The sequence below is a fragment of the Corvus cornix genome, chromosome 24 (assembly GCF_000738735.6).
Source record: "Corvus cornix cornix isolate S_Up_H32 chromosome 24, ASM73873v5, whole genome shotgun sequence".
Taxonomy (NCBI): Eukaryota; Metazoa; Chordata; class Aves; order Passeriformes; family Corvidae; genus Corvus; species Corvus cornix.
Window position 1 is genome coordinate 1,774,811 of NC_046353.1, and position 26,283 is coordinate 1,801,093.

Consider the following 26,283-nt stretch of genomic DNA (forward strand, 5'->3'; position numbering starts at 1 on the left):
CAATCTGCCTTCACCTGCACTTCAGACCTGCTGCGTACAAACCTCAGTCGGTGCTGCTGCTGCTCTGCAGAGCCCAAATGTACACAGAGGGTGTTCTCAGAGCGAAAAACCAGGCCAGAGACCTGCCTGGACCCTTGATTTGCCATGCTCTGTCCCAGTAGCTCTGTGCTGTCAGAATCCAGAAGCAAATTCCAGCAGAGCACAATTCAGACCCCTTCTGGCACTGCCTTTGCTGCAGCCAAACTCCAGGAACTCTTCCCACTGTTCCCTGGCATTGCCTCGTCCCTCAGGCTTTCAGCAAATCTAAATGTGTGCTTGGGCCCTGGCTTTCAGACTGAATTTGTCAGGAACAGATTTGCTGCTGCATTTTCTTAATTCTACACTTTTGTGAGGTTTCTGAAACCGAGTTTCATTAGGTTGGGGAGAAATGCACCACGGATATCTCACAGATAGGAGAGTCCACGATTCCTTTGTGCTCTGGTGTGGCTGAAATGCCAGTGAAACCAGTCTCAGTGCTTTTCCTCGCTTCACCTGGCATCACTGTGAGTTAAACCCCAGCCTACCTGTCAGGTTTTGCAGTATCAGCTCCGAGGCTGTCAGCTATTACTAAGCACTTCAGCAGCAAGGAGGATGTCACAGCGCGGGGCTGGTACTCAGCAATAATTCAGATATGCAAAATGTGGCTGAACAATGCCCTCGTGCCTGAGAACAGAGGAGGTTGGGGCTATTTTGGAGGGCAGACATGCACATCCCTTAATTCTTTCCACTCCAGTTGCTCTGGGGTTTGCTTCTTTTTTGGTTTCTGGACAAGTCTTTGAAGCAGAGTGAGTGCAATTAAGCATTCAGCTGATTAATCAGTGTTTTCCCACTAAACGCAGTTTGGTGTGTTGTGGAATGGTTCACAGAATGGATCTGCTCGCAACAGGTGCCTGAAACACCTGAAAGCATAAAATTCCCTTAGTAGAAATTCTGTCCAAAAACCCCACCAGATCCTGCCTTGGTCTTTTTATGGGAAGAGAAATTTGTGAGAGCAAACTTTTGGCAATTCAGTGATTAAAAACTGAACAACAAGAGGGGGAATGATGAGATTCTGACCTCACTGTGCAACTCCAACAAATATTTCTCTGGGAATGAAGCTCCTAAGTCGGTGTTAATTGTGAAAATTGATCCCAGGGGTCTGATTTTTAGAGGGAAGAGGGTTGTGTTCATGGTGTGGATGGTACTGGTGCTGTCGTTATTGCCAAGAGCCTCTCCAGGCTCCCATGGCCTTCCTTCAGCTTTGCAGCTATTTTGGCTGCTTGTCCTTGGGTAGGAAGTGTTGTATTTTGATAAAAACAAAACAGAAAAAAAAAGGGGTTTCTTTTTCAAATGAAGGACGCCCTGGCTTAATGAGGCTTGAAGTGTTTACAGGTGTTTCCTCACAAGTTCAAATTTAGTGGCCCCGGGGAGTTGAGATTCTCATAAGGCAGGAGCAAACACTCAAATGTTGGGTTTAGAAGGGTTGCACATTTAAAGGGCCAGGCAGGCATGGCCTGGGGGCTGGTTTGGCTGTGTGGAGACAAGAGCTGTGCCATCCAGAGCAGCAGAATGTGAGAAAAAAATCACCCTTAGTGCCACAAGAGGTCAAAATCCTCCTCAAAGACCCTTTGCTGCTGTCCAACCTTCTGACCCGATTTTGCAAATCTGTGGTGAAAATCCCACGAGGGGCAGGTCCCACCTTCGACTGTTCAAAGCCATCTTGGTGACACATTTTTTATGCAGAACATCTCCCAGGGCTCGCTGCCCTCGGAGGAGCTGCTGAGGACGGTGAAGGAGAAGAAGAAGGAGAGCAGAGAGCAAAGGGAAAATGTAGAAGTGGTTGTGGTTGGAGGATGTGATGATGTCACCGGGCTCAGCGGGAACACGGCGCTTTTAAAAAGCCGAAAGAAACATCCTGACCCTCACTTGTCACATCCCCACCCGGGAGTCACACACACACAGCCGAGTCACCTTCAGCCAAGAGGGGAAAAAAGGCTCCATCCCACCACAGAACATGCACTGGCAAAAATGTAAGTGAGCTCTGATTTGCTTTTCCTACCTCTGGTGACAGCGGAGGGCTGTGATGGATCAGTCAGCAGAGAGTGGCAGGGGACGTGATGCTCATGAATGGCTCAAGAGAGGCAGATGCTGAGGTGTGATGCTCATTTTCCAGCAGGGATATGAGCTCAGGGCTGCTTTGTTGGCTTTCATCACTATGAATCAAGTGGAAGACTATGATTCATAAAAACAACAACAGGATGCAGGTATTATATCAAAGGTTACGGTGGTTACATAGCAGAAAATTTTCCTTTTGAAAAGTGAAACCTGTGAGAAATCTTATTTCTGTGCCTTTTTTTTTGATATGCACTTCTTTCAGCTAATAAAAAAGATAAGGAACAAAGCGGTTGAGGGCAATACAGTTATGACTTTACAGGAAATCAGTTTTCTTGTTTTCAAGATAATTTCACTCCTCTGGGCCCACCTTTGCTCGAGTAGTTTACTGATCATACTCCAGGTAGGTGTTTGCTTCTTGCAAGGTTTTCATTCTCTTATCACCATCATATCTCATTTGTCATCAGTAGGTGATGCTCATTTTGGCAGCTGTGCTGCCACCCTTTGCCTCTCACCGTGCTTTTCCATTAACATAGAATGCTACAACACACCTGAGTGGAAAAATTAATTTCTTAAGCCCTTGCCAGTGACTTATCTGACATTATTCATCTTTTTATCACAGCCTGCAGGTTGTTTCACTACGTGTGGTAAACCAACCATGTGCCTTTGTGAGCTTTGAAATGTTTCCTCTGGTTTTTTTTTCCCTACTTTCTTTCTTTTCAGCTGAACATTTTGGAAGCTCAAATGTGCATTTGGGAAGTTTTATTTCTATTTCCCCCTTCATCCTGTGCAGTTTTCAGGATCAGTAGGGAGAAGACATGGAAAACCCTGCAAGATGATCATATCCAAATCCTGATTCTAATCTTCCATCTCAGAAGTCCATGAATGGTTTCTTTGGGTTGTTTTTTTATTCCTGCAGTGACACAGCAATGCCAACAACAATGCTTTAGGTAGGAGGAAATTGGGAACTGAACTGGTGTTTTTATTTTGCTTTCTTTCTTTGACACTTGCAGTGCTCAAAGGGAAGCAGGAATTACAAGTCAAATTATGTCTGGTGTTCCCTAATGATAACTTGTAGACAACTCCTGGCCAGTGTCCCCTGAGCTTGTAATCCTTGAGTCTCCCTCCACTTGCAGCAATGTCAGAGTTCCTTTTTCCAGCGTGGAACTGTTGGAAATCTGATTAATGCTGTTCTTTCCCGAGCCACTGCAGTGTGTTGGCTTTGCAGGCAGGCAGGAGGGGTGTCCTGGAGACCCCCTGTGTGACCCCTGGGGTCAGAGCAGGTACCCAGGTGCCAGATCCCACAGGTTTCACTGGGAGCTGGAGTTCTCAGCAGCTCTGTGGGTCCCCATTCGGTGTCACCTCTGTTTCCTGTCAGTGTGACCAGCTGTGGCCTCACGTTTCCTGCACCACCTGCTTCGGGCCACCTGTGACCCCATGGATGTTCCCGTGGCCACATGGGACCCGTGGCCTCGCTCTGGAACATGAATTGATGCAGAGGCAGCTCAGGTGACCTGGGAACTTTCCAAACAGAAACCCTGAGATTTGACTCATTTGGTGCTGGTAACACCAAGACTTTGGGTTCAGTCCCTGTATGGGCCATTCCCTTCAGAGCTGGATCATCCTTGTGGGTCCCTCCCAGCTCAGAATACTCTGTGAATCTGTGAAAACCCAAAAGTGATACAAGAACGCCCTCAAGCAGCAGATGTGACCTCACCTGAGGGCATTTCCCAGGGCACCTCTCAAGGGTGGTTTCCTGCTCCTTCAGGGGACATTTCTGCAGGAGCACAAGGAAAGCTGGGACACTTTGCCCTCTGCTGCCGTGGTTGGAGGCTCTTGCTCTGCAGGGAGTCTCGCCTGGCTGGTCCTGCAGGCTGGGAATGTTCCCCAGGGTCACGGCACAGTGACTCCTCTGCAGGAGTGGGGCCCTGGGCTTCCGCTCGCAAAACCCCAAGGGTGGCTCAGCCTGAAAGCCTCCCCTCCCACGGCACAGGAGAAGTGACTGGTCGGGGCTCCCCAGGATTCTGCTGAATGGGAGAAGGCCCAGCAGCCCCTCAGGGATGGGAAATTCATGGGCAGCACCAGCAATTTCCTCTGAATTTGTTTTTAGTGTCACCTCCATAGTGAAGTTTTGCCAACAACTCGAACGTGCCTTTCATACAAATGGTTTCTGTTCTGAAAAGCGTGGAAGCAGGTTGGGCTTGCTGATCTCAAAGGTCTTTCCCAGCCTTGTTAATTCTAAAATTCTAATTCTGCAAGAATCTCCTGTTTAGGTGCTGGTTTTGCCCGTGTCCAAGGTTTTTTGGGTGCTCAGCTCCTGTTGCAGTCACCAGCTGAGATTCAGCTGCTCAGATTCCCTTTACCACTGAGAGATGTGAATTCACACCTCTGCAAATCCCTTCCCAAATGCTTTTAAAGTGAATGGAAAAGCTTTTCTGTCCACAACAGATGTGGGGCTGTACAGAGCCCTCCCTGAAAGTATCAGCTAATGAGACTGAGAGGTGAAACTGTGACATTCTGCACCTTGTGAGTGATAATTTTGGTAAAACCCCACTAGGAAAGAGGGATAGCACGAAAGTTGAGCCCATCCATGCTTTGCAAAGCAGGTGTCAAACTCTCCGAATGACCACAGCAGCAATTAAATGGAAAGCTTGCATTACTAAAATGGAAAGAGTATTATGGGCTGGGAGGAATTAGGACCTGAGGGTGAGACTTATGGTTAAAGACACTTTCTGTCTATCTCAGCTTCCCCTTCACACCAGGGCTTCTCTTATTCTGAAACAGAGAATTTTTAGTAGCCCTCACCACTACCATGGCCAAGGCATCCAACTCTCATTTGGCACGTGGAAGCTCTTATTTTTTTTAATTAGAATAATCAGAGCAGCAGGGACTAGCCAGCATTTTGTGTCTCCGCTTGATTTTTGTTTCTGTCCAAGTGGAAAACTCCAAAGTTCACGCTGCATTTGTTGATCTGCAGTACCTTCCTCGTGTGGGAACAGATGCAGGCTCTGCACGGTGCTCTCCACTCATTTCGATCCTTTTAGGTGTGAAGGGAACCTTTTTTAAAGCACACTTGTCACAAACATTCCTCAAGGACAGCACAGGGCACACAGATCTGCCTGAATCCAAGGCTAATTTGATTCCTGGGAAATCTTCCAACAGCAGGTGGACACCTGAAAATGAAGGGAAATTTGGTTTGTGTCAAATGCACAAAGAAAGCTCCATGTCCAGCCCTTCAAATGGGCCTGGATGTGCAAAGCTGGGATGCATCCTTTGGGATGGAAAGGCTGTTGATGGATAATGAAGCAAGAAATGGCCAAATGGAACTCAGATAAACATTTTCTGAGTTGTTTCATGATTTATTTGGCATTGATGAGGTTATTAACTCTCAGGACCAGCCAGAGAATTATCAGTCAGGTGTGTGTTAATTAATTTAGGTCAGGTACCAGGGACCTGGTGCTCACCAGCCACCCAAGCCTGAGGCCACCACCGCAACTGATTCAGATGGATCTTGGCAGAAATAACTGGATTTTTGTTTCCAGGGGTTGGAGCTGCAGGTGGGTCATGTCAGAATGTTTCACCTTTAACTGCTGGTTGGATCAATTAAAATATTAATTAAAATAGGGACACACCCTGAAGGCTGCTGAGGGATAGGGATGGAGTTGAAATGATGATTTCTGCTGAGTGACTCCCTGTCATGTCACTGTCTGGGATTTTGGGCAGTTAAATGCATTTCAGTGCTCTGTTCTCCTGCTGTGGACTGACCACAAAGCAGAGATAAAGATCACCCTGGTTTTTTTGAGGGATACTGTGTAATTAGCCAGGAAATAAGGACAGGATCGTGACCAATGTTGAGTCCCTTGCAATGGGCACGGATGTAAAAAGGTTTTGATTTTACTCTAAGCATCCAAGTCTCTGAAACTGAGCCCCTTTCTTCTTTTTATTAGCCAAAGTTCACGGTGTCTGATAAAAATGTGATTTGGTCTCCAATATCCAAGCCATTAACTCGGGAGTTTGCTAATTGAAATCTACATTTTCCTTGTTATTCGCAGTCAGTGATTGCTTTTTGGTGTGACTGCAAACAAGAGAAACTTTCCTATTGTGTTTCTTTTCAATTTTTTATTACATTGGAGGTGAAAGGAGAAAAAAGGGGAAAATATTTGCAGTGTTAACACTGCTCAATTGATAAGCTTATCACGTGTCAGCGTGTGAGCGCAGAAATCTTCTGGAAGAGGGACCAGAGTGACACTTGCTGCTGCAGGCAGGGACTAGGCAGGATTAGCAGGGCATTTCAAACTGAAATCTGCCTGCTGGGAAATGGCTCTGCCTTGGCTGGAAGGCTGAAGGCTGAAACCGAGCTGCAGCTCGTGTGTGTGTGAAGGCCAGCGCCGCTGGGGTGAAGTTTAGTGATCTGAAACTCACCACGCTTCGGTGCCTGCACCCTTCCAGCAGCTGTTCTGCCACTCTCTTCCCTCCAGTTTCACCAATGGTTAAATCAATGTGTAGGGGAGGATAGAGTTTTAATTTTTTGGCAATGTCTTGACAGGTTTTCTCTGCCTGACCTTTTACTCAGATCAATATTTCACAGATATTATTGAGAATCGGGGTCTGTGTCTGCATCACTTGAGGGTGACAGATCCCATGGAACCTTTTTTTGTGCAGTTTGGACACTTCCAGGCTGATTGCAGTGTGGTCTGGAATCCAGCACCTTCCTGCTGTTGTCACTCGATGTTTAGAGGCAAAGGACTGCTGTGCTTGGTGCCTTTCCAGCAGCTCTGGTGTTCTAAAGATTGCTCACAGGGCTTGAAGGTTTTTGTGGACTTTTAGCAAATACATCAGGTGATAACATTGATGGAAGCATTGGGGCTGAGCACGCACGGGGGGCTGGGGAGGCAGCCGGGCCAAAGCGCTGAAATGAGCCCAAATGAATTGTAGAAGCCATTGCAAAGCTTCCCAGTGGTTGGGTTTGGATCCCTTCTCTTCTTTCTTGACTTGAGGTGTTTCAAGCTGCCCCAGCTTCCCAGAGCAGGTGCCAGTCAAAGCAGTACTGAGGAACAGCACCTGGATGTTCTGTGGTCCTGGAATTGCAGGAGAAGCCAGGACACTGCTGCTGTTCCTTTGATTTTATTGAATGGAATTTGGGCTCTCATGACTTAAATGAAAATACAATGGAACCTTGGTCCAAGGCAGCTTCAGGGGTTGTTAAAACCTTTCTATAAGGACTTGCAGATGGCTAAATCCAGGTTCTTCCTTTACAAGGATATTTTAATTGTCATTATTCCTCCAAATGCTGATATTTGTACATGACCATGTATCTTTAGCTCGATGAGGAATTGCACCCTGAAGCCCCAAAGCCATTTTGCTGTGGTCTGTCTGCGATGCTCAGACCCCACACACCCCTGAGCAGTGGAAAAGCAGCTGTGCTTGCATTATTTTTATTTCTGGAGGTCAGCTTGGGGGAACCGAAATATGATCTGCAGACTTTGGTTTTTAAAATTTTTTTTTCTCTTTATTTTTTTTTTCTGGTTACTCTGCTTACACCGGAAACTCTGAATAGGTATATTTGTCAGCTTTTACAGTAAATTTCTTCTTTCCCATCCCCCAAACCTGGAGCCAGAAACCACCATCCTTCCCCACCCTAATTCTGCAGGGAGGCCCTTTGATGAGTTGGGCATGAGATACTCCCCAAAATGTTCATTTCTGCCTCTCAAGCAGCTCTGGCAGAGCTCAGGTTTGAGGAGCTGATGTCTTCAGGAAGCACCAAGAACACCAGAACTCTTTATATTTGCACTCATATAAATTAATACCAACTAAATTTAAAAGGCAAAATGTGAGTTGTATTAAAAGCCCTTGTATGGAGAATTAAAGTGACCATTATTCTCTTTAAAACCTTCCTTTCCAAAGCCACAGGATTCATAGGAATGCAAGAAACCTGATTTGAAGTGCCACAAAGGATGCCCACAGAAAGCAAAGGTAGATCAGGCAAAGGCTGGAAATTCATCTTTGCTTCAACTACTGTTTTAAAGCAAACTATTTCCTTAAGGTGCATAACAAAGACAACAGTTCAGTGCATAAATGTAGTTCTGTCTGGTCCCAAAAGGATTTAAAGTGGCCAATCAAGATTTCATAATTAAGTTATGTGTAAAGAGTCAGACAGAGTTAATAAAAGAGCCAAGCTGAAGGGAAAAAAGTATTTTGAAAAGGAAAACAGAGCAGAAACGTTTATTCTGTTAAGTAATTTTTGAGGTGGATTTACAATCTCTGTATTTAGAACTCCATTTTTCTCCTCCCAGGAAGGTCCAACAGAAACATCTCTGTGTGCACAGAATTAAATGTAGCTGGGAGAGGTGATCCCAGGTGAAATGATTCATTTTTGTAGAATGTAAATCTAAATAAATGCTCCTGGGGTGGAATAACAGTTTAAAATTCAGATTGGAGCTGCATACCCACCTGTACTTCACAGAACCAAAGGCCAGTTGCAATCTTTAAAAATGGAAAACTTATCAATTAGAGTATTTACCCACCAAAGTGCAGTAAAAAGGGGCAGGCAGCCACTGCTGCTATCGGTGGCTTTACAAACACCAGGCTTTGATATCCCCCAGTTTCCTTCTGCTATCGATTCCCTCCAAACACTGCACGTAAAATATGAGTTGTTAATGCTGGCCCTGGCAGAAATGTGCTTCTCCTGCTTCCACTGCTCACATGGCCTTGGGAGAGGCCTTTGGAGCTGGCTGTAAACTGAATTCTTCAAAATGGAGCAGAATTTATGGGAGTGAGCTGGGAGGTTTTTGGGAATAAGATCCGAGATGTGTTGTCACCTGTTTCTCAACCTCTGTTTGGAACAGAAACACAACTTCAGCACCTGTCTGAGCTCAAAATGAGGTACTTAAGTCCAACTAATGATGTTTAAATGGTTTTCCAAATGAGGATGCTTCCCTGTTTTGGGTTGCATTTATACCTTGTGCCTAAACAGTGAATATATTTCTTTTAAAGATCTGATTTCTACTTTTTTATGTCCCTGCCTGGCCAGCAGTTCTGGTTTGTCACCTGTTGGGTATTTCAGTCAGGTTTTCCTTTTGGGAGTGTGTAAAGCTGCTCTCTGCAGGTCAGTGGCACTGAGGGACACAAAGGGAAGGAGGAATAAAATAAATTAGAACTGGTACAGCCACCTGGCTGCTGTGGGGATTTGGGCTCCCTGGAAGGAAAAGAAAAGTCACCTGCATTTTAATTTTTTTTTTTTTTCTCAGCTTCTGCCCCAGACCAGCAGCCACAGCCTCGCCCCTACCAAGGTGTCCGTGTGAAGGAGCCGGTGAAGGAGCTGTTGAAGAGGAAAAGGGGGAATGTCCATAATTCCAGTGCTACTGCAGCTACAACGGTAAGAGAAAAATCCCCAAACACTGGAGGAAAATTCTCCCTCAGGGAGCTCAGTGATTGCCCAGCCCCAGCAATGCTTTGGCAGTGAGAGAAACCTTTGCATCTCTAAAGCACTGTGAAGGCCCTGCAGCCTGGTGTTACCTGGCAATGCCATTAATATCTCTTTAGGTGCAGTGGTTTTAGTGTGCTGAGCACCTTCCATCACTTAATGGAAAGGGGAAAGTGCTTTGCAGTTGGCAGGATCTGATTCCTTGGGCCAGAAAGTGGCTTGGAAGTGAGGCAGCTTGTTCAGGAGTCTAAAAGGGATGGCCCAGAGCCATCCTTGGCTGCTTGCTGCTTAGTTTCAGCCTCAATTTGCCCTCCCAGGAGGCAGCAGCTTGGCTGGCTCCTCTCTGAAGGAGAATTCCCTTTGCCACATGAGGTTTAAACACACTTTAAGGTCCCCTTGAGCTGAGGGGACATTGTGGGTGTTTGGGGTGGTGTGTCCTGGCTGCCAGGCTCAGTTCTTCTGGCCCTTGTGTGGGGTGGGAGAATTCAGACCCTGACATTGATAATCAGCTGATAATGCCTGATATGCTTTGTCCCTTGGTGTTTCTCTAAGGGATTGAATTTAATGCTGATGGGCTTTACCTCTGATTTCTATTTTTATTTTTTCTCTCTTCCAGGTTGTTTTGCCCCATCAGCCACTCCCTTCCTATTCGCCCATGGGTAACGTATCCCTGACTCTGTGTGACTCTCCAGACAAGGCTGGGCTGGGCTTTAATCCTGTCCTGTTTTCCAGGCCAGCCTTGCATTGACATGGACGCAGCTGCCCCTGCCCTGCCTGGCCCAGATGAAGGAGCTCTGGCCTCTGGCTGGATCTCCCAGCCCTCTCCCACCTCTCTGCAGCCCCTGGCCCAGTGGAGCCCTTACCCTGACTACGTGTCCCACGAGGCTGGCAGCTGTCCCTACACAGCAGACATGTATGTCCAGCCCATGTGTCCCAGCTACACCCTGGTGGGACCCTCCTCTGTCCTCACATACACTTCTCAGCCTCTCATCACCAATTTTGCAGTAAGTCAAAAATACCAAGCTGGAAATGGTGTTAATTCCCACCTTCTAGAAAGAGCTGTGGGGTGGAGTTAGTCTAATTTCCTTAATTACTGTAATGTTGTGTGTCCTTGCATCCATGCCATGTAGTTTTCCTAGCTCTGGCTGGACAATAATATGGTTTGAGCAGGGCAAAAAGTTGTGGTTGTGCTGGAATCAGGCAAAATTCACAGTCTTTTCCCCAGCTCTCTTCACTCTTCCAGGCTGAGCAGGGATTTTCACTCTTTTATTTCCAAGCTTAAAATAAAAAAAATTGTAAATGGGTTCTGGGAAACACATGGACCAGGTGAGGCAGGAATGTCATTCAGGTGAGGATGACTTGGCAATAAATTTCTCCAAAGTTGCTGTTTAAGGATAAAAGAGGAAGGTCACAATACGTAGAGGTAGCAGAACACTTGGCTTCAGGCCAGACAAAATCTGCTTGGCTGACACAAGATGATCTGATCCCCTTTAGAGGGGAAGGGCAGAGAGTTCTGTTCCGGTGGATCTTAGGCAGCTGATTTTCGTTTCCCTGGTTCAGTTTGGCTGCTCAGGCAGACCCAGCAAATCCCCCAAAGGCCATTTCTGTGTCCTTGTGGCCCTCACTGCTGAGGAAGGGCCGTGGGATGGGTTTGGGATGTGGCTCTGCCTGGGCTGTTCCAGAGGCCACAGGGAGCTGCTTCAGCCTTGATGGCAGCAAAGTTGGGACTGTCCAGAGGGCAGTTTCCAGCTCAGGGTGTTACAGGGTCACAGGGAGGGTGGGAATGGGAACAGAAAGCTGGAGAGAGCCTGACATAAGCATGACCTGGACACAGGACAGGCATCACCCTCAGTGCAGAGCTTCACCCAGAGCAGAAGGATGAGGGATGTTAGAAGTGGGATGAGCATCCCCAGCCTGTGCTGTGTCCTCCCCCTGCCCCACCTGGCCTTTTGTCTCATTTTGTTGTATTTCTGTCCCTTTCCCAGCCCCGAAGCACCACCCCGGCCATGGTGCCACCGCTGGAGGTGACGGAGCAGCAGCCGCCCCTCACATACTTCCCGTGGGCACAGCCGCTCTCTGCACTGCCAGCCTCCACCCTGCAGTACCCTGCAGCCTCCTCCTCGCTACCCGGGCCCCAGTTCGTGCCCGTGCCCGTCTCCATCCCCGAGCCAGCCCCACAGGAGCTGGAGGATGCCCGGCGAGCCATCGGCGCCCTGCCCATCGAGAAGCTGCTCCTGGAAGACGAAGACAATGATACGTATGTTTTAAGCCATGCTCTCTCTGTTGAAGGGCTTTAGGTTGCACATCTGGGGCCTGGTCCTCACCTGCTCAATGCTCCACCCAGCACCTCAGTGGGGTTTGAGTAGGGAGGGAAAGCAGGTGGGGTGGGGTGGGAATTTTAGCACACCGCGATTTGTGTGTTGAGTGAAATTTGCTTTGTCCTGGCGCCCAGCACGAGATTGCTCTGCTGTTCCAGCTCCTGCTGCCTCTCCCAGGCAGGCTTTGGATGCTGCACACTTGTGCTCAGCACCAGCACGAGGTGACTTTCACCCTCATGGCCTCAAATTGACAGAATCCAGTGTAGCCAAGGCCAGCTGTAGCATTTGGTGAGGGTACAATTGCCTCTAAATTTTGGCAAACCCGGTTCAATAGGGCTGCTTTTGTGTAAATGCCTTGTTTGTGTGTCTTTGACCTGTCTGGGGAGGAAGTCCCACCAGATTTAGGCCACTAGAAAATGTTTGGAGGGCCTAAATTGACATTTTTCTCTCCTAAATTGAACTGCTCCTTTGGAAATCAGGAAAATGTGAAGTGTAGCTTTGTTCTGCTGGTGCAGTTAGGTGTAGTAGTCTGAAAATAAAGCTGAACTAAGTGCCAGAGCAGTGAGAGATCCCTGTTTGCAGGGCAGGAATTCACACCAAGGTGTAACTGGAAGGTCTCACCTTGTCTGTCCCTGGAACCCAGCCCTGCAGGTGTGGAGCAGTGGGTTGGGGTTGTGTTCTTTTAGCTGCAGGGTGGGTTTGGACTCTAAAATACCCAAATCTGAGGTGTGGGGCTGATTTAGTGGCTGGCTGGTAACGCTGCCTGTTCTGCCAATGGACAGATCCTGTCCCACTGAAGTCCCTGGGAGTTTTGTCTGAGTCAGGATTGCAATTCATGGCCCTGTATCAGGAGATCATTGAGAAGACAGGTATTTTCCAGAATCTGGACTGCAGCCCAACAAGGAATCCATGGCATTACTGTTATTTGGCAACATTTTCGCTTTTCTGTAGCCTTTGAGTGTGAAGCTGGTGATGTGCCGAGCCAGGGCACTTTAGTGACCTCTCCTTGGAAAGCTCCCCAGGCCCAGAGGTGCACACAATTCCTTTATGGCTTTCTGATTTCCTCTCCTGGAGAACGAGTAGCTTCACTTTTCCCTCCGATGCAACTGTAAATATTTTGGTTGATGCTCAGGAGTGCCATGCCACAGGCAAATGTATTTCAGGAGATACATCCCCTTCAAACTCTGTTTACTGGTTTCTTGACAAACAAGAGGCTCTTGGCTGGTGAACACAATTTCTCTGGGTTTTTCTGCTTTCTAAAGCCCAGGATTTTTAGATGATTTTATTATTTGCAAGACTAACTGCAAAATAATTTATTGTACTCTTTATTACCTGGAGTCCAGTTGCCACCCAGGCACTATTTCAAGTGGCCTTTATAGTTCATGCCTGGGTGAGGTTTGAAAACTCAGGTTGAAAGTCTTAAAGACTTTCCAAGAGTATTTTTTTTATTGTGTATTGACAAATGTGGAAGACACGAGCATTAGATCATGTAAGTGATCATAAAGTTGTTGGAAAATAGCAGTAGTTCAGGTTTGCATTGAAATTAGTGGCTTATATTTGCAGAAAAACCCAGCAAAGAAATTAATTCAAAGGAGCTTAATTCACCACTGCTTCCTCCAGTTTTATAAAGTACAGAGATATTCCCTAGGTAGAACTGGGATAAAGCAGTTGTGAATCAAGCCTGTGGTTGCTCTGATTGCTTTTCAATTCCTTTCACTCCAATGTATGTAAATTCTGTGTGTGAACATAAAACAGAGATGAAAGTGTTTCATCATTTCTTTCTGGGTTGTTCTGGTTAGAAAAAAAAGACAAATTCTTCTTTTTTTTTCAATAAAGATCTACAGTAACTTTGCTATGCCTAGAGTGTTTTATTTCCTATCCACAAGCATTGGTTTAGCAATCAATCAGTTCAATAATATCTGTACAGGCTAGAACCAGAGATTAGCTGTCAGTCTTTGTGCTAATTTTGCACATTAAGCAGACTAAGGAGGAATTCCATGATCCAACTGTGGCCTGGAGGCATTTCCTGCAGCAGTCCTTGCTCCTGCAGTTCAGCTTCGATCACTATGATCCTCTCCTGGCACCCTTGGGGATGTGTGGGTGTGCAGCCACAGCTAATGCTGAGCTTGACTGAAAATCAGATTAGCCAGAAAATTGTATTTCCACTTCCTGAAAGTGTGAGGGGTGGCTCTGGGCTACAAAATTACCCGAGGAGAGAAACAACTGCCTGCCACCTTCTGCTTGAAAAGCATCAAATATTGCTGTCTGGAGCAGAATGAAGCCAGGGGCTGCTGTGACTGTGTGTGGGGTGGTCTCCTGTTCTAGGGGGTTGGACTTTCCTGGCAAGTAGGACCTGGGGGAATGGAAGTGGCTCCAGCCAGAGCCAGATGACCACAGTGAAGCAGAGAAGTGTTTTTCCCAACATTAAGGGCCACCAGCCACTCCCATGGCTGTGACAACTCTTTGTCTTGTGCCAAGTGTAAGGACTGGGTCCCTCTCTCCAGGAGCTGTGATAAAGATTAGATTTAACAGGTTGATTACAAATAATATCAATTAGTGATGGTGAGGTTTCACCAACACACCCAGGGCTGCATCACCCCGAAAAGTGATATATACATCCAATTCCCCAAACTGGGAATTGTGGAGGACTTTGACACCTCCCAGTGTGGAATCTCAGCTGAAAGAAGGTGCTGGAGTGGGAAGGAGGCAGCATGGCAAAGCTCAGGAGTGCTGAGGGCTCTTGGACACTGCAGCTGCTCGAGGTAGGAAGCCCTTCCCATGGGAGTGGGAGCTTTCGGGGCTCATGGCGTGGATCTGTGGAACTCTGGGTGTAAAACCCCCAAAGTGGCAGTGCTACCCTGTAAAACTGTTTGCTCCCAGGGTGCTTGGTGGCCCAGCAGTGATCGGTGTCTCTATTTACTGTCTTAGAATTCTGCACATTTATGCAGCTAAAGGCCTGCGGGCCCACACGCTGGCAGCTGCAGAGCGCATGAAACCCCTGAGGAAACTCGATGCCAAGGAACACAGAGGAAAGGTAAAAAAGGGGCCACTTTCTCCTGTAGACTGCAGGGTTGGGGATGGGAACTGGCTTGACATGATTGAGAGCAAGATACCCTAAAAAATCCAGCTCTGCCCCTCTGTTCCTGCAAGGAAGGCTTGGCACTGGTAGGCCTCGCTGAGGTGCCTCTGGCAGCATCATAAAATTAAGTGGCGTGATCATAAAATTAGGTGGGATGAGAATGAGCCCATTCTTTTTTAGCCCATGATTCGTGGAGTGATGTAAGAAAACACTGGTCCAGCAAAATATTTGTGTGCTGGCATCAGTCTCCTAGGCTGAAAGTTTTATGGCCAACTGACTTGTTCTGTACCTGATGCAATGGGGGTTTCAAAAATGCTGCGTTTGCGTTGCCATCCAAATTAAGGGCTGAAGAACACTAGAGGGAGTCCAGCAAGAGCTGGGAAACATCCCCATCTCATGGTGCCATGTGGGATTCCAAACCATCCTGTGAGCTGTGCTCACTGCGGGCACCACAATCCGTGGGATTTCAGACACCACTCTGATTCACACAAAGCCATTCCCTTTCCCCGCTCCCTGTTTGATGCCAGCAGCTGCTGCCAGACTCTCCCATTTGTCTGAGCTGGCTCTCACAGGTGTCTGTGCTGCTGTTGCAGACTCCTCTGCTGGTGGCTGTCACTGCCAGGCAGGCAGCCATCGTCCACGACCTGATCCAGGCAGGAGCAGACATCAATGCCGTGGACAACAAAGGGCAGTCAGCTTTGCACCTTGCTGCGACATACGGCTATGCCCAAGTCCTCCAGGTAGGAGAAGTTTTATGGCTTTAATTGCTGGCAGTATAAAACCACAAGAAAGTGTTGATATTGGTGTTTTTAAATAAAGGCAAGGTGTCAGCGAGCAATGGAGACTGAGCAAAGGCTCCTTGTGCCAGGAGTTGACTTCCCAGGGTGGGTTTATTCCTGTTTTAGGACTGTACTTGCAGCCTGCTGTTACAGAGGAAAATTCTTTAGTGGCTCTGTGGGGCAAAAGAAATGATTTCTGCAGATCACGGCTCTAAATCTGCTGGTGGCAGCCCCCAGTGTGGTAGAGCATTGGAGGGGGATCCCCAGCCATGAGGTGTGAGGAGAGGGAGCTCTAAAACCAGGGTGAAACCCCCTCCCTGAGGTCACTGTCATCCAGACAGGAGCAAAAATTGTGTCCGGGCTCCAACCAGCTGAGGAGAAATGAGATGTAACCCTGCAGACAGGGATGGCACAGGCACAGCCTTCAAAATGAGGCACATTTTCAGATTTTCCTTCAAAACCTGACTTATATGCACAGATCTTTGCTTCCCTACGGCTTCATGGATTTCTCTGCAGACAGGAACTGCACCTAAGCTCTGTGCCAGCCATGGACAGCGAAACAGCACTTTGAAAAAGGCCCTGTGGGAATTTTGGGAAGGGATTCCACAGCAGGGATTATCACCCTGTGTGTCCTAAACGCTTCACCACTGGCCAGAAAATGGAATTAATAAAAAAAAGCCTGCCTTGAGTTGTGGCAGCGCTGAGAACAGGCAGAGTTTGGTGGGTGCTGCTGAGTTCCCTGAGGGCAGGGGACAGGGGTGAGGTGCCAGGGGACATGGGTGAGGTGCCAGGGGGTGCCTGTGGTGCTGGCACCACGTCCAGCATTCGTTAGCTGTGCCTGCACGTGCCCCAGGCTGAGCCCTTAGCAGGCAGTTAATGTGTAACACGGCCAGTTCTTTGGAAAACAGGTGCTTCCTTAAGTAGGAAAAAGGGTTTTAATCCAGATGATGCCAACAAAGCCTCGCAGAGTGCCTTGTGGTGGTTTGGATTGCAGGGCTCCTTTGTTTGGTTTTTCTTTTGTGGGTTTCTTTTTTTTTTTTTGCCTTGACATAAAAAGGGAAAACGGGCGCAGACTTGCTCCTCAGTGGGGTCAGAGCCATGAAAGGCTTTATGGTTTATTTGTTTATTTTATTGGTTTTTTTTTTTCTAATGGATTAACTATCTAATCTCTAATAATCAAGCACCTCAGAGCTAGCTGTCAGTATTTGATCTGTACATATTTTATTATTGTTATAAGAAGATAAGTCAAGCCCTAACAGTTCTGGGTGATCTTTCAGCAAGAGCATTCTGTCCTGAGCCTTGTCTAGCTTGACACAGATGAGTCACTGCAGAAATTCTCAGCCATTAATGTGAACAACTTGCTTTAGTCAATCAAAAGAAATAAATAAATTATCTGTAATAATATAGACAAGGAGCTACTTAGCTCCATCATGTTAAATCCGTAATTTTCTCATATTAAAGAGTTCTAAAATGTTGATTCTCTGCTAAATCCAAGAAATTCTCATCTCCAGATCACAATTCCTGGTGTTTCTTTATCCTCGTTGCCACAAGCTGAGGGTTTAACTTCACACACTGCTGCACACTGAAAACAAAAAGTAAATAAATCCAGCCTGAGAATTGTCAGTGTTGGCAAACTTTTAGGTCATAAAGTTTGGCTATACCTGTCAAGGAGAGATTTTCATTTGTCCTTGTCAAGGATCACTCAGAACAAACATGTACTGGTGTTACTGGTGTTACTGGTGTCTTTGCCTAATCCAGGGTAAAACTGAAGGAGTCTGGCTCTCCTGAGCTGGGGCAGTGACTGAATTTTACTGTTCTGAACTGGGAATCTGAAAGGATACTTAGGTGGGAGTTAGGAAACCAGGGAACACTCACAGCACTGAAATCTACTGGCAAATAGGGGTTACTTTGTACTTAAATTATCATTATCTGATGTTGTTTGATTTTGGATTTTGTTCATTTTGGCTCATTTTGGCTTGCACAGTTCTGCTGAGCTAAAATCCTGCAATTCTCTGCTGCCTCCAGGTTATCCTGTCACTGGGTTTCCCTCTGGATTTGGAAATGAAGGATTTTGAAGGTAAAAAGCTTTGCACAAGTGTTGTGAGAACCTGTGTTGGATATTTCACTGGCTGATGCTCATTGGTTTTTGGGGTGTGCTGGGAGGCCAGAGCAGGCTCAGGAAATGCCTGGGGGAGAGAGAGTCGTGTCTGTGCACTCAAATACCACAAAATTCAAAGGTGCTGATGGCTCAGGGGGGATTCAGTGCAGAATTGGAACTGAGAACATGCTGGAATGCCCCAAAAAATGTCCCTAGAGCCAGAGAAGAAACCAGAGAAGGGCTTGTGCCCCAACAATGCCTGCACAGATTGAATAAATGATTGAATAAATGACTGAACAAATGCTCTCTGTGCCAGCCCTGCCTCCTCTCTGCACATCAGTGTTTTCCTCACCTCCATCCATATCTATTTTCCAGGCCATACCCCTCTCCACTGCGCTGTCCTGGCCCACAACACCCTGCTGAGGGATCAGGGCAGCCAGGCACTGACAGAGGAGCAGCACAGGGAGCTCCAGCACCAGAGCAGGGAGCTGGAATCCTGCATCCACCTCCTGGTGCAGACCGGAGCCTCCATCTACAGCCGGGTGAGGATCAGCTCGGTTATCCCCGGGTTTCTCCAGGAATTCTCCCCCATTCGATGCTCAAAACATAGAACTGGAGAAGGAATGAGCTGCTGGCACAAGGGCCAAGCCTGTTCCCCTTCCCCAGGGACTGCTGGCAGAGCTAGGTACTGCCTTTTGGAGCTCCTGAAGCAGACACTCGACACTCACAGGGTCACTGGAGGGAAAGAGATGCTCCCCACCAACTGCAGAGCTGGCCTGGGTTTCCTCTGATGGGTTTATGGGATATCTCCAGGTTGTCCTCTAGAACATTTCTTATTTGGCTCAGGTTTTTAATATTTTTTTCTCTGTTTTTAAATAGGATGTAAAGAGCAACAAGACAGTTCTTCATTACACAGTCCAGGATGGGAACATCTCCCTGCTCAGGTACTTCTTGGAGCTGAACGCTTTCAAGTCCAAGGATTTTGTCAACAACAAGGTAATTTTTGTCAATAACAAGGGGATTTTTACAGAGGGAAAGAGCAACAGCTGCGAATCTGAACTGCTTTTCAACCCCAAACTGCATTTTCCAGTACAAAGACACCAGGAAAGCAGCACCTGGCTTGGACTCTGTCATGAAAAGCAAGGCCCTCTCCCAGCAGGAGCTGACAGAATGATAGTGAAATAACCAGGGAAAGGGGAAGGATGTGGGAAGTGGTTGCTTGAGGAGGAACATGAACTTTAGAACATTGGGCTGAGGATTGAGAAAACAGCCCTGCAGTGATGCAAGGTTTGACAGCAGCAGAACACTGAGAGGTGGCACTGAAGGGCAGCCAGGTATCGATTCATGTCTCCTGTTAAATGTGCCATCACAGGAAGGACAAAGTTCCTGTTTCTGTCAAGGGCTATGGGGGTTCTTTCTGCCCTAAATGTTGTTTGCATGTCTTCTGGCATAGCCATCCCTGGGTTGGGTAAAGCAAGCTGGACACCTCCCGGGTGCTGGCCCACACCTCACCTCGGAGCAGATCCCGAGCAGTGCTGCTATCTCACACAGGCATCAGCTTCACCCTTCCTCCCAAACAAAAATCCTGGCATTCCTGGGAGCCTCAGCTGACACATCACTGTCCCACCAGCCAGAGCCTTGACTCTGGACAGGCTGCCGTGTCTCAGCAGGGCTAAGGGGGTGATTCTGGGTGCTTCCCTCCCTCTGTCCTTCACCTTTGAGGATGGGGACAAGGCTGGGGGTCCCTGGTTTTCATTTCAGCAGCTGCAGTCTCTCAGCCTTACTTGTGCTCCCCAGAGTTTGTGTCCCTCAGGAAGGAACTGAATTTCTCTGTCAGCTCCGTGGCTCACTGAGGCAGACAAAGAGCAGCTTCACTTTTTTTACCCCTCCAGAATTCTGTTGGACTGGAGAAAACATATTTTGGGTTGTGTGTGTGGGTAATGGCACCGAGCTTGTGTTTTTCTGTACAGTGAAGGGCTTTTCACTGCATTCCTTCTGTATCTTTAAAGACCCTTCAGGCAGGTGAGAGCCTGTCCAGAGGAGTCTCTGTTGTCTCTTGATCACAATCCTGGGAGAGCTTCCTCCTGTGATAGGATCACTTGGAGCCTTCAGTCTTGTTGCTGAGCTGTCTGGGGCAGGGAGAAATATGATGGTGGGGCTGTCTGATGCCCAGCCTGGCTCTTTTAGCTCTTCCAAGCATGAAGAAGACAAGGAAACAGCCATGTTTAGGTTTCCCTGGCTCACCCACTGTTTGTGCTTGTCTCACTCCATATCTGTTTCCATGGGGTTTTCACAACGAGAAAAACATTGGAGCCTTGGAGGCTTCACCTGTAGGATTCCTGGAGCCCACATTGTCTCAAATAAGTCCTGTTAAAGTCAACCAGAGGCTTCAAGGTCAGGCCTTGTCAGATTGCCTCATTTTCTTAGCCCATGCCTGAATTTGGAAGCTCTCAAGTGCAGATCTTTCCATTTTAACAAGAAATCCTGTAAAGAGCTTGTAACTATCCCTCAGCTTCCTGGGATAATAAAATTGACAAGGATCTGCTTGTTCAGGGCTTGTAAAACATGCCTTGTCTGAGAAAAGCTGTTGAAATTCTGCTATTTTATTTCCTGCTTCAGTTCTCCCTGATGTCTCAGTGGTTAACAGGACCTGAAATTCACGTGGAGTCATTTTAACAACTGGAATATTAATACAGGCTGCAATTTGTGTCCAACCATTCCAATGTCATAACAAACCCGTGATTGTTTCTGAGAGAAAAAAACAAGCAGCTGCCTCAATGAGACTCTTGCAGCCTAAAAATACCTCGCCTTGTGCGTTTGTTTATCAGGTTTTTGTCATTTACAGCCGTTACCAGTCATACCTGACCAGACAGGGCACAGATTTCTACACGGTCTGGTGGCACCAGAGCTTCTCTGCACCCAATTGCAGCACCCTCCATCCATGCCTGGCTTCACAGCCAGCTCTGTCCTTCCCGTGCAGATCCTGTCACTGGAGCCAATCCATGCTTAACCTCGGGAGTTTGCAACTTCCTGGCACTTGGAAGTGTTGGAAAAGGGGGCAGTGGGGATGTGTGGAGCACAAATGGGGCTGGTGGGGTGGAGCTTTGTGTGGTGGGCAAGAGCATGATGTGTTTGGTGTCTATAATCCGATTTAATGTTTCCCAGTGGAATGTTTCCATGGCTCTTACATCCTTCTCTTTTTCCAGTAACTCCCCAGGTCTCTGTTTCCATGAGGGTGTGATTTAGGGGGTGATTTCAGAGCAGTTTTAGGGGGGGATTTCAGAGCAATCATACATGAGGGTATGATTTAGGGGCAATTCCTGCAACCAGGGAATGTTCCTGCTTCCAGGGCTATTTATCACCTACACCCAAAGCATCAAAGCCCCCAACTTGTGGTGCTCTAACAAAGAAATACAATCTAGATCCACAAACCTCCTGTGTGGGAGAAACAGAGCAGAGATCCTCCCTCACCTCCTGAGGACAAATCCCATGAGGATTCTTCTCTCATTTCACATCTCCTTTTCTAGGATGATTCTGAGGAGATAGCACAGCTCATGAGGGAGTTTATCTGGGTTTTTTACTCCTTTTCCTTCTCCTCCCCCTGCTTTAGGCCCATGGCAACACAGCCCTGCACATGGCAGCTGCTTTGCCTGGTGACAAGAACCAGAAGGAAATCATCCAGCTGCTCCTGGACCACGGGGCAGACCCGAGCATCCGGAATTTGGACAACGACCAGCCAATCCACATGGCCCCTCCTGGAAAAGCTGGGGATCAGGTATGGGATCCACCCTGCTGCTCTCCCCTAACACACCTGCACACCCAGGGGTGCGTGGGTTTCCTGCTTGCAGGTATAAAAATATTCCTGATATATGTGGATGTTTATTTAGTTGCACATGTACATGTAAATAATTGTGTGTGTGAGTGTTTTGGGTGGCTCAGATGGTAATTCCTGAAATTCGACATTTTTTGGCAGGTCAGGCATTTGCTGAAGAAAGGGAAAGTCACACCTGCATTCATCTCCTGCCGCAGAAATGCCAGATCCTGAGTGAACTGCAATTTATGGAATGCCTCCAACTCCAGCTTCTGCCTCCTATAAAAACTGTGAGGGTGGTTCTCCAGCACATCCCTGCTCCTCCGGGCTTAAACCAGGGTGGGATGAGAGTGTTTCTCAACCTGTGGGCCTTGAGCAGCTTCCAAATGGTTGAAAACTCAATTTTGTTAACAAAGAATGCTAATTGCTTGCAAGCAAGGAGGCAAGCAGAGCAAATGGCTGCTAGATAAATAAGTGAACATTCCAAATAAGTTCAAAGCACAGCCAAGCTCTGATTTGGTAGCAGCTGAAACCCTTGGAGGTGACAGAGCACAAGGGGGCAGTTTGGCTATAAAAGGTTGAGAAATGCTGCTCTGAGACACCCCCAACCTGTGCCTCTGGCTGGGCCCTGTGCAGAGGGGCTGCTGGAAATGCTGAAGCCTCTGGGATGTGCAGTTAGCACTGATCCTGCTCCCCTGGGAATGCAGGATCCTGAGGGGAGGGGAAAGCCTGGATGGAGAGCTCCAGTCAGCCTGAGGAGGCATCCCTGGCTGGATTTCACCTGAGGGAATGGACATCCAAACCCAAGAGCCCCACGGGAGGGTCCTGCAAGCTGGAACTCCCTGTTCTCAGCACTTTGGGAGGGCCCTGGAGCAGCTCTCCATGGCCAGGCTGTCACCCCAGCCCAAGAAAAGAAACAGGTGCTGTAAGAACAAGGACATGGGGCAGGTTTGTGTGGCTCCTGAGGGCTTCCCAGTGAAGGGAGACTTCCAATCCAACCCGAGTCTCCAGCTCTGGTGGCACAGAACAGCTCTGGAAGCCCCTCAGGTGGGGAGCTGAACCCTCACCTGTGTGGGAGACAGAGAATTCCTCTGGGTCTCCAACAGCTTTTAGGGCAGAAAACCTCTGTGGGTCTGCGCACAGCAGGGTCAGGGTGCAAGGAGTGAGGGCTCCCCTACTCCCATTCCCATCTGAGAGGGGTTTAACAGATTCTTTCTAGCGTTTCTGTGAAATGATTTGTGAATTGCTGTGCAATCAGTGTCTCTGCCAGGGCAGGGGACTGAAGGTCGGTGTCTGAAGGGAGGCGAGGCCGTGTTTTGAGAGGCTGTCCCACGCTCAGGGCTCACTCTGAGCTGTGTTTTGCTGGTTTCTCAGTGTTGCACAGGTGCTGTTCTCTAGCAGGATGAGCAGAGAGATGAAGGGAGAGCTCTTAAATCACTGCAGCCACTTCTTTGAGCACTCACCAGCTGCCTCAGTGGCATGGGATTTCCTGAGGCACTCGAAGGCCTGGGGTGTTTAAACAACTGACACGAACAAAAGCTCTTAAGAAATGCAGAGGTCTCGGTTTTCCAGCCCTCCTCTCTCTGCTGTTGGGCCATTGCCTCTCACTACACCGTGTCTACAATCCTGCCAACACCACTGACAGAGAAGCAGACGTGTATTTGCATGTGTTTGCATAAATTTTCATGTATCTGAGCACAGGCCAGCAAAAGCCTGTGCTGTCTCACTTGGAAGGATGTTATAGCAAGGCCTGAATGGAGAGAGAACTGTATCAGGGAGTTAGTACCGTGTGGCAAGACAAAATGATGGATAAAATATTAATTTCTGGAACCTGCCAGCAGCAGAACTGTCAAACTGTGAGCAGCACGTGGTGCAGCAGGGAAAATGTAAAAAGCTTTTTGCCATCTAGAAATGTCTCTGAGGTGACTGAAGTCCTTTGGCAGCGAGTGAAAAAAATACAGGAGCTTTCTCTCCCAGAGGGGCTTTTCTCTTTATTATGTCATCTGTTGGGTGTTTCATACAAAGCAGTGTCACTGGGAGTCTGGAATCATCACCGTCTCCAGAGTATCTGGAAAAACATCCTTTTGGGAGGAATGTGGCTCCATTAAAGCATCACCCTGGCAGCTGGTGCTGCTGGGAGCTGATGGATGAGGTTTGAGTGGGAAGAACCCATGACAGTCCCAGGATTCCTTCTCTCTGTGCTCAGCTTCCCAGAGCTCAGCCACCAGAGGCCTGCTCTGAAAGTAGCCACAATCCACAAGCTGCTCCTGCTGGCTTTGGACTGGAGCCACCAGACTGTTGGAAGCTGCTGCTTCCCCCTGTGTGTAAAACACCTTTCCCTTTCCTAATTCCTGGCCTAGCTGTGAAGAAAATCAATTTAAGTCTCAAACCTGTCCTGAGTGTCTTCTCTACTGGGGTGAGTTTCACTGATTTAAGCAGTTCATAGTTCACCCCTCATTTTTTTATTGCTATTTCAGGGGAAATGTAACTTCTCTAAGCTCAGCATTGCTGGCAGCGTGTGATATCCCTTTATTTGCACAGTTTATCTCTTCCTACCTGTGGCTTTGGATAAGTTGCTCATAACAAAGGCTCGTTATCACCAAACAAACATTCTGAAGTGGCACTGTAGAAAAGCTGTCAGTCGGTTGGCAAGCAAAACTTTTAGATCATTTAGATCAAATTCTCGGGTAGAAAAGCTGAAAATAAGAACCTTCTCTTTTCTCTGTAACTTTGGGTGACTTCTGGAGTTATTCATGGCTTTGTGAGCACGAGATGATCCTCGGGTTTGTGTTTATAAAGGCCGTCAGGGCTTCACCTGGCAGGGACTGATGAAATGCCAGCCTTTCAGCAGGGCTATGCCAGCTCTGGTTTAGGTACTTCCTTTAACTCCTCTTTTATTTTTGGGAGGGATGAAGGAGGGAAATAATACATTTCTCACAGCCAGAAAATGCACAATCAACCTTTGAATGGCTCCTCTGTTGTGTTTTTTCCCTTTCTTGTGTCAACAAGACTTTGTGTCAACAGCCAGCAAGCTTTTACTTGCCCTGAGTGTGTCCCCTGGGGCTGTTGACAGGGGGGTGGGGACAGCATCTCAAACATGTTTCCAGTCTGGCACAGGAGGATTGCAAAACCACTGGAGAAGGAGCAGCAGGGAAAGAGGAAGAGGCTGCAAGGGATGGGGGACAGTGCTGCTTAAGGGATGGAAGCTGATGGAGCCTGGAGATCTTGGTGTGTAGGAACATTTAGCTGGAAATATCCTTGTCTCCTCCACTGAGGAGATTTTTTTTTGCCTGGTTCCGGGCATCATCCAAGGATAAGGATGGGAGATGTAGGGTGGTTTTAGTGCTCACATTGCTCAGTGGCTGTGCTCAAGCAGCAGCCATGGCATCAGGGGTGGGCACAACCACAGCCCTTGCACAGAGCAGTCCTGGGGAGGATCCACACCACAATACATTGATAACTGTTCAATCTGCCAATAATCGATCAGAATTACACATCCACCTCATCTGGAGGTCAGAGATATCTTGTTAGACTCCAACACTTCCCTTCCCTGCTGTGCACACTTAGGCTACTCCTGTAAGATGTGTTAATAAGGGTGTTCTCCAACCCTTATTCAACGTTTCACGGTGCCCTTGGCTCCCTGAGAGCATCTCCTTGGCTCTGCTAAGCTCAGGCCGACCTTGGGGAGGATGTGGGCACCCCATTTTTTATAGAAGCCTCAAATTTCTTGCCTCAGCCTTATCTTCTCCTGGCTCTTTCATGTTGCTGATAAGGGGCCTTGACATGTGGCTCGAGGTGTGCCCGCTCCTGAGGCAGCAGGCAGGGGTAGCTGGCACTGGGTGAGCTCTGGGGCAGTTCAGCCCTCCAGTGCCCCTAAATATCACTCAGGGGCTGAAGCAGCTGCCAGCACTACTAAAATGACACTTGGTGGGGTGTCCCTGTGCAGGGGTGATCACACCTTTAACTGCTGCAAAATTACAGCTCTTTATGAGCTTGCTGTGACCTCATGAATTTATCACTTGGGCCAATGCTGAGATTAATCAGGGGAGAAGGGGAGATATCATTTGAAGGTGTCAAACTATTTTTAAAGCATATTTTATTTAAAAAAAGACAAAACCCTGCTAGTCTGGCACTGGATTTTACCTCTGAGGGGCTGTGGGCTAAACCCTGGGCTGGTGTGGCAAACAGCAGCTTTCCTTTTCTGCCAGAACCACTGGAAAATGTCACCAGGGCAGCAGCAGCGGGTGAGGAGCTGCAGATCCACCTCAGAGCTGGGAAAAGCTGGATGCTGGATTAAATATGGACTTTTTATCTGCTGGAAAGGGTGAGTGAGACCTTTCATGTCACTGAATAGGCTGATCAAAATCTCATCCTCACCTCCATGAGAGCAGGGTCAGCAGCAGAAGGGAAAAGCACTGACCTTTAGCACACGAAAAATGACCAGGCTTCAGCATTTGCACCAAATGATCTATTTGTATCAAAAAGAGCTGTTTCCATGACACTGGTCTGATAAGGCAGCTTAAGATTTATTTCAAAAACAGCAACAATGAAAAAAAACAGGGGAAAAAACCCCACCAAACCACCACAACAACAACCAAACACCCCTGACTGTAGGAGGATTAATGTAGTGACAGCATCATGTAAG

General features: G+C 47.7%; 1 protein-coding gene across 3 annotated transcripts; it reads left to right on the forward strand.

Annotated features, from left to right (window-relative positions):
* The first annotated feature begins 1,379 nt into the window (after window positions 1-1,379).
* On the forward strand, window positions 1,380-25,919 carry POU2AF1 (POU class 2 homeobox associating factor 1). Of its 3 annotated transcripts, XR_002046487.2 has the most exons (13): window positions 1,380-2,048; window positions 9,378-9,505; window positions 10,170-10,212; window positions 10,286-10,557; window positions 11,539-11,810; window positions 14,800-14,905; window positions 15,544-15,690; window positions 17,755-17,806; window positions 18,203-18,369; window positions 18,707-18,823; window positions 21,438-21,602; window positions 21,801-21,928; window positions 25,847-25,919. XR_002046487.2 is itself a non-coding variant. In XM_019288460.3 (12 exons), the coding sequence occupies exons 1-12, from the start codon at window positions 2,033-2,035 to the stop codon at window positions 21,870-21,872; spliced, it is 1,557 nt and encodes a 518-aa protein (XP_019144005.1). In that variant the 5' UTR covers window positions 1,380-2,032; the 3' UTR covers window positions 21,873-24,586. The 3 variants fall into 3 exon arrangements, 2 of the variants coding, with proteins under 2 accessions (XP_019144005.1, XP_010402160.1); XM_019288460.3 differs by lacking the exon at window positions 25,847-25,919 and having other exon boundaries at window positions 21,801-24,586; XM_010403858.4 differs by lacking the exons at window positions 14,800-14,905; window positions 15,544-15,690; window positions 17,755-17,806; ... (3 more) ...; window positions 21,801-21,928; window positions 25,847-25,919 and having other exon boundaries at window positions 1,468-2,048; window positions 11,539-13,726.
* Window positions 25,920-26,283: the final 364 nt, after the last annotated feature.